Below are 7,226 nucleotides of genomic sequence, written 5' to 3'. Positions count from 1 at the left end.
CAAAATTCCACTTCTCAGGGAAGGGAACATTATCATCACCTACTAAACCAACAATAGGGGCAGCAACAAACCTGACATACCAGCCACGGTCTTCGTCATCCTCAGGGCTCACCAAAACTCTCTTGCTCCTGGCTACTAGTGTGAAAACATCATTGCGGAAGAGTCTAGGGGAGTAAAGGTGAATCAAATGAGGGAAAGTAAAGGGAACACCGACTGTGTTGGTCAAATGCCTTAAATAGGCAACATCCCTCCATATGATTGGGCCAATTTGACCCAAGCAAACATCGAAGAAACGATAGAACTCAAGAATAACAGGGTCAATAGATGGTCTAAACCCTAAGGTGAAAGGGTATGTATAAATAAAAGAAAACCCGGTTATGTATGAGGTGATTCTTTGATTCGGATTAGGGATAATAATAGAGAAATCACTACTCCAATGATAGTCTCTACGAACTACAGAAATCAAACCTTCTGTAATTTGAGTGGGATAAATATCAGCACGATCTAAACCAGAGACTTGGTTCCTAAGAGATTCTCTGTCATGATAAAAAGATAGTTCCTACGGAACTATCTCCTTTACTATAGGCTCACGAAGAGGTTCAGAAGGTTCTTTACCTCTTGAAGAAGAACTTTGTGAAAGTGAATCCCTAGTTCTAGAAGAAGGGCCAGAACTAGGTAAAAGAGTGGAAGAATCGCGAACAGATCCTAAATTACGAAGCCTACCTCCCTTCTGCTTCTAATGGGGGCATTAGGGAAGGAATCAATTATGGATCTAGGGTTAGAATTTGAAGAAGATATGATGAAGAAGGATGATACGATAAAGAAGCAAACATGGATTTGAGAGATTGAATATTCAGTAAACTTTATGTGGAAAAGACAAAGAAAGAAGTTATATTTATACAGATAAGCGACCGCCGAAGGAAGAAATGTGATGATGGAAGTACCATAATAATGATAACTGACGCTTCAAGAATAGTGGAGCCATGAAAAAGCCTTAAAAAGGGCTGCATAATTGCAGAACTAATAAAAAGGTGACACGTGTAAAGAGCATTAAATAGAAGTGACAATTGAAGCGTCAATTTTGTCATAGCATTAATGGTGACAAAAATTCTCGTTTTAATGAAATCCACTTCCCAAATATTCAATTGATGAATAAATGGCAAGTGGGGGGACTATTGTATTGGGAAAAATTGAGTTTACATATTAAAGTTGAATAAAGATGACGTGTCAAGACACGTAGACTAGTCACAGAGTTACAACTAGCAAAGAGACACGAGTTGCAACAGATACGAGCAAAGGCAAAGGAAGAGACACGGGCAGATATTCAAAGGACTCGGCGGCCGTATCTATTTAAGTCATTTAGGTAAGGGAGTCAAGGGGAATGAATCTGACAGTATATGAGAGTACAGATACAGTATTTAATGAGCATTAAATATTGAATACGTTAGAGAATCTGTATTAAATACAATGATTGTGTAACTTAGCATTCAATGTCTTTAATTAGTCATAATAGCCTTATTAAAACAAGGGCAAAACGCATATCTCCCAAATAGCTATAAAAGGGAGATAATTGATCAATTGTGGGGACACGAAACACTATTGGAATATACTTTGGTTTACTTGTTTTTCTCCTGATTATATTATTGCTACCCAAATTACTCTCTTTTACATATTCATTCGATTATCAATAACCCGTGTTCTTCTAAATTCTAGCTTTGACTAAAATTCTATTTTTTGGTTAAATAATTACTGCCCATAATAAACCCAAATTATGTGGGAAAAACCGGTACACTTGTACATTCCTATATAAGGGCACATAATTTTATTTGTAAAGACAGGTCTCAAGCACTATTAAAATACACTCTTTACTTTCTCGAAATTTTCTATCTTCATTTTACAATTTGACCATCAATTATTTCCTTTGACATTCTTATTATTTTTCTTAAATATCATTGTGAAAGTGAAGTAAAACTTGATTATTGGTAACCCGTTTTCTTCTAAATTTAGATTTTGATCAAGAACCATATTATTGGTTAAAAATCTACCTCCTCGCCTCACCCAATTGTTGCTATTCCAAGTAGGAACCATTAAACATTAGCATGCGCCCAGCAAATTTAAAGCTGGAGCCTAGTTTAGAATAATAGGCTACCTACGCAAATGTATATACGCGCGCTTGAAAGGACAAAAATGTGACTAGTATATTTTGAAACAAAAAAGAATCGATCTAAATCTGCAGCCTGGCAGAAAATGAGTAGTATAATAATACGTGCTTGAAGTGGTGGAGTTTGTAACATTGCAGCTTTCCCAAGATCCTCTATACTTTCTTCAGGGTAAGTAACTCGTGTCTCTCCCTCTTTAGCCTTTAGTATATTACGTAGTTTTTTGGGATCTCTGTTTGCCACATTCCTTCATTAACTAATGTTTCTTTTATCATGTCTGTTTGTTGAGTCATTTTGTCACTTTTTCTCATCGTTTATTCCGTTTCCAGCTTAAACAAGTATGGCTATGGCTTTGAAGGGAAGTCCTGCTAAAGTTGTTGTCATGTGATTAGGCCGATTAGGAAGTCACGAGATCGAGCCGTGAAAACAGCTTCACGCAGAAATGCAGGATAAGACTGCCTATCCTTGTGGTCCGACTCTTTACCGGACCCCACGCATAGCGAGAGCTTAGTGTACCGTTGAAAAAGGTTATAAATATGTGCCCTTAATGAACTTGGTCTTCACAAATTTAAAGAACAATGCAACATTAGGTAAAAATATCTTTCAGCTATCTCTCTGTTTGTCTTTTTTCCATTTAATTTGCAAGCTTCTATGCTTCTTTAATTTCCTTTTGGAATGAGCCATATTTTCTTCATTCTGATAGACTCCCATGAATCAATGACAAAAAAAATCTTGTTTTAACTAGGTTGGTGAGACCAGGTTTGAATCAGTTGTATATGTTTGGAATTTTCTTGTAATAATCAAGTTTTCAAATTATTCACAACACTCCAAGGAGCTAATGAGAAGAGATTAGATTTGCTTAATCATTGTGACTTCTTGATATTCATCAAGAAAAATAAATATAACTATATATTGCCTTTCAATATAGATGGCTTTTCTATTCTTTTGTACTTCAAAAATTTCCGTGAATCGTAATAATCTTTTTATAGCCCCCCCCCCCCCCTATGAATTTGTGACTAAAAATGTTCCTATGCTAATTGCTATTGGCCCCTTAAACTTTCTAAGTGCAAACAACCTTTTCATCTATGTGTTAATGTCTTCTTCTGTTTAGAATCATTCTCTATTCCTTATTAATTTATTTTCCTTGAGAGCTATGCTATTTGTCATAACCAAATCTTTGCATTATCGCCGTTAGGTAGATTAATTGCGAAAACAGAATGGTGTAGTGAAGTCACTTGCCATAATCTGCTGAAGAAATAAGATTGCAGGTTTTGAAGTAAGCTCTTGGTGAGTGGTAACCAAGAATTGATGCCTCTGCCATCAAGTGTAGTAATTTGGATGTCATATTGAACTAAGTTACTCGTGTTTTACTACTCTTTATGTTCGACGATCATGTAGATCTACAGTCTTAAGTCTTAAACATGTAATGTTACCAAGAGCCAAGGCAATCAGTAGAGAGCTAGAAACTGTGTATTAGTTTTTCTCTTTTCTTGTTTTAAAGAAAGCGATACATTTGATGTTCCGGTGATTATCTTGATAAAGGAGGGTGCAAAGCTTGATATTATGATGGATCTACCTTAGCTTTTAATGCTATTCTGCTTTCTTCCCACTGTATTATTTTGACCTGACACATCATACCTTACTTATTTGCTTAACTCCCCGGTGATGATGCATTCGTGCTGATGTTGAAGTTCTCTTGTATTTCTAGTGTCAGGTGGTTGTTCGATGAAGTCTCACTACCTTGGTCATATTATTCGTTAACAACACTTTATTATTTCCGTCTTTTGATGGGCTGCTTTCACTCCACAATCTCCAAATACACCCCTGGTTACGAGGAGCCAACAGTGCTCGCTGCTGAGACAGCTTGTGAGTATGCATCCTTATGAAATTGGGTTTTTGTTTCAATCAGTTTGAAGTTACACGTCGTTATGTCTGCCTTAGTAAGTCAGTCAGTTTGAAGAGCTCAAACCCCTTAAGTGCATATGGATAATCTTATAGAATTGTTCACATCTTCTCTTCCCTCTCCAACAAACTGCGTACTGCCAGAGTATTATATGAAGGAACAACGGAATAATATAATTGAGCTTCAGAATGGAAACTTTTTATCAAAAAAAGAAAAATAAAGCTTCAGAATGAAAACTTCCTTCTCTAGATTTTAGAAAGTACGTGTATCAAATAACCTGAAGGGGAGGGGTAAGGTCTGCGTACATACTACCCTCTCCAGACCCCACTTGTGGAAATACAATGGGTACGTTGTTGTTGTTGGAGCCATGGTTTCCATTAAGTTATGGTCTGCTTATATCCAATCCAAACAACCAATTAATCATTCTGTATGAACTTTTCAACTGTTATGTTATATTGCAGTTACGGTGAGTGAAGTTGAAGCATTATACGAGCTGTTTAAGAAAATAAGCAGCTCTATAATTGATGATGGGCTCATTCACAAGGTATTTCTCTACTGCGTGCCACTAGCATTAACATTATCATTATGCGTTATCGGGGTTTTACATTTTACAATTTACTAAGTATTCGACTCGTTGCTGAGGCCTAGAATATGTTACAGTTACCTATTACTAACTTCTATGCAACTCTATCATCAGGAAGAGCTTCAGTTGGCACTTTTCAGGAACCAAAACAGAAGAAATCTGTTTGCAGACAGGGTAGGTGTTTTGTCGACTCAATTTTCCTCGAAATTGTCCATGTAGATGTCTTTCGAAACTCTCTGCATTTCTGATTAAGCATTGAAATTTGACACCAAGCTACAACATTGGTTATGTTGCAGTTATTTCTGCTTCATTTGAAAACTCAACCGTTCTATGTCTTGCATTAATCTGACTTATACCTGCTGAGTATTTTTTTTCTCCCTCGAATTTTTCAGATTTTTGATCTCTTTGATTACAAGCGCAACGGAGTGATTGAGTTTGGAGAATTTGTCAGATCATTGAGCGTGTTCCACCCAAATGCACCAGTAGCCGATAAAATTGCATGTAAGGAATGATTTTTGATCCCTTATGAATATTCACTCTCTAACCCCTATATATTTATTAATCATTTTCAACACTTACAGAATTCTAAGCGTATTACCTTTTTTTTTTTTTTGGCATTATTAATGTGTATGTTGGAATTTTTTCTGCAGTTGCATTCCGATTATATGATCTGAGGCAAACTGGTTATATTGAGAGAGAAGAGGTAGGTATTACAACCATACTTGTACTGGTTTCCTCTATTCTCCCCTTGTCATGAGCAATAGGTATCTCATCCAAAAAAAAAAAAATAATCTAATATTACTCTGAGGTGCAACAGTACGTTTGGCGGAGTTAATAATTCATTCAATTCTTTGTTTTAATTACAGCTGAAAGAGATGGTTTTGGCACTGCTGCATGAATCGGACCTAGTTCTTTCAGATGATGTTGTCGAAATGATTATAGATAAGGTTGAATGTTTTACTCAGACGTTTATGTGCCTTTTTGGTATTCATATTTACCGCCTAATTATTTTATCTTGTGCACCAGACATTTAATGAAGCAGATAAAAAGGGTGATGGGAAGATAGATCCAGAAGAGTGGAAGGAGTTTGCTTCAAAGAATCCGTCTCTTCTAAAGAATATGACCCTTCCCTATCTGAAGTAAGTTATAAGGCATTGAGTTGGATTTTACAAAGAAACTTTTGAGTAGGTTGTTGTTACCTAATAAGTGGCCTTGCTTTATTATAGGGACATAACTTTAGCATTTCCTAGTTTTGTGATGAGCTCTGAGGTTGAAGATTTGGAAGTCTAAGGCTCATACTTAGCAGACACCGCGCATAGGGGAAGGTCGTATCAGGTAATATTCCACAGTGATGATGCAACAGAAATGCGGAAGGGGTCAAGAATCAGAAAGACAAGAGATTTTGCATTGATTATTTGGAAGTTGGCCGCACAAGATTGAGCTTAAGAGGCAGAAGAAAATCAGTTTTCTGCCATCTTTAGACGCGAAGCAATATGTAGTACTTTAAGTTTCTAACTAGTCCGCTGGAGTTTGAAAGTAAGTTAGCACTGTTCATATTATAGTTCTCCGAAATTTTTGACAGGGTTGTTCCTACTTTTTCAATTCTCATGAGTAATAAATAATCTTGGAAAACAACATTTTCAGTGATGAAGATGCTAAATTTTGGTAAAAAGAATTAATAAAGATATGAAAACTGTGACATATCTAGTAATGTTAATTTCCAGATTTGTTCTTGCATCAGTGGGTAAGCAAAAGTCTGATTTGTTTGATTCAATGGACTAAGGGCAGTTTTGAATGGAGCAAACGTGTTGTTGTGCGTGAAAGAAAGAAAAGTAGACAAAACAAAAGAAAAAAAGTCAAAGAGAGAAAGAAAAATGATAGGCGAAAGAATTATGTTTGAATTCTTTTCTTATGACGTAAGCGCTTACGTCGGCAGGTTGAATTCTTTTCTTATGACGTACTTGCTTATGTAGGCAGGTTGAAATCTTTTCTTATGACATAAGTGCTTACGTCGGCAAGATATTCAAATACCTATAAAAGGGGTCTACATTTTTATTTGCAGATCATCCCGCAACTTCTTCTTTCTGTTCAATTAATAAAGAGCTATTCTTTGTGTGGTCGTGGAGTAGACAAAAATTACCGAACCACGTAAATTTTGTCTTGTCTTGTACAATTTATTCTTTCTCTTTTAAATTTTTTTCCCCTTCAATTAGCCTGACACGCTTCTCAACAACATGTATCAGAGCACAGATAGTGTAATTATAGTAGAAAAGTACGGTATTGGTGCAGATACTATTCACAAGAATAGTGCGATACTATTGATCATCATTACTAACACTATTCATCAATAGTGATAGTACTATTCGCCAATAGTGATGGTTGTCTACCTTATACAGGAATATTTTTTCTTACACGGAATAGTATTCATTGTTACTATTCACAGGCATTATTCACATAATTATTTTTTATGAAAAATGGCATCGGAAGAAGGGAAGGTTAACATTAACAAGTTCAGTGACAAAGATTCTGGATTCTGAAAAATGCAAATAGAAGATTATTTGTACCAGAAAAATTACACTTA

The 7,226-nt window shown here is 35.9% G+C and overlaps 1 protein-coding gene across 4 annotated transcripts; it reads left to right on the top strand.

The window, feature by feature from the left end:
- Positions 1-1,984: 1,984 nt before the first annotated feature.
- Positions 1,985-6,931, top strand: LOC107791794 (calcineurin B-like protein 7). 4 transcript variants are annotated; one of them, XM_016613931.2, is made up of 10 exons: positions 1,985-2,330; positions 2,489-2,749; positions 3,868-4,025; positions 4,524-4,606; positions 4,760-4,819; positions 5,038-5,146; positions 5,296-5,348; positions 5,512-5,592; positions 5,672-5,784; positions 5,872-6,931. In XM_016613931.2, exons 3-10 carry the CDS (start codon positions 3,947-3,949, stop codon positions 5,933-5,935), a joined length of 642 nt encoding a protein of 213 aa, XP_016469417.1. In that variant the 5' UTR covers positions 1,985-2,330; positions 2,489-2,749; positions 3,868-3,946; the 3' UTR covers positions 5,936-6,931. The 4 variants fall into 4 exon arrangements, with proteins under 4 accessions (XP_016469417.1, XP_075111640.1, XP_016469420.1 ...); XM_075255539.1 differs by lacking the exons at positions 1,985-2,330; positions 2,489-2,749 and adding an exon at positions 2,799-2,904; XM_016613934.2 differs by lacking the exons at positions 1,985-2,330; positions 2,489-2,749 and adding an exon at positions 2,895-2,918.
- The last annotated feature ends 295 nt before the right edge of the window (positions 6,932-7,226 follow it).

This window comes from Nicotiana tabacum, chromosome 6 (genome assembly GCF_000715075.1).
Source record: "Nicotiana tabacum cultivar K326 chromosome 6, ASM71507v2, whole genome shotgun sequence".
NCBI classification, from domain to species: domain Eukaryota; kingdom Viridiplantae; phylum Streptophyta; class Magnoliopsida; order Solanales; family Solanaceae; genus Nicotiana; species Nicotiana tabacum.
This window is presented reverse-complemented; position numbering and strand designations above follow the sequence as displayed.

Coding starts and splice junctions, on each gene's coding strand:
- LOC107791794 (XM_016613931.2), top strand. CDS start 3,947: ATGGGCTGCTTTCACTCCACAATCTCCAAATACACCCCTGGTTACGAG. Junction 4,607..4,759: donor ATGATGGGCTCATTCACAAG/GTATTTCTCTAC, acceptor CTCTATCATCAG/GAAGAGCTTCAGTTGGCACT. Junction 5,349..5,511: donor GTTATATTGAGAGAGAAGAG/GTAGGTATTACA, acceptor TTTTAATTACAG/CTGAAAGAGATGGTTTTGGC.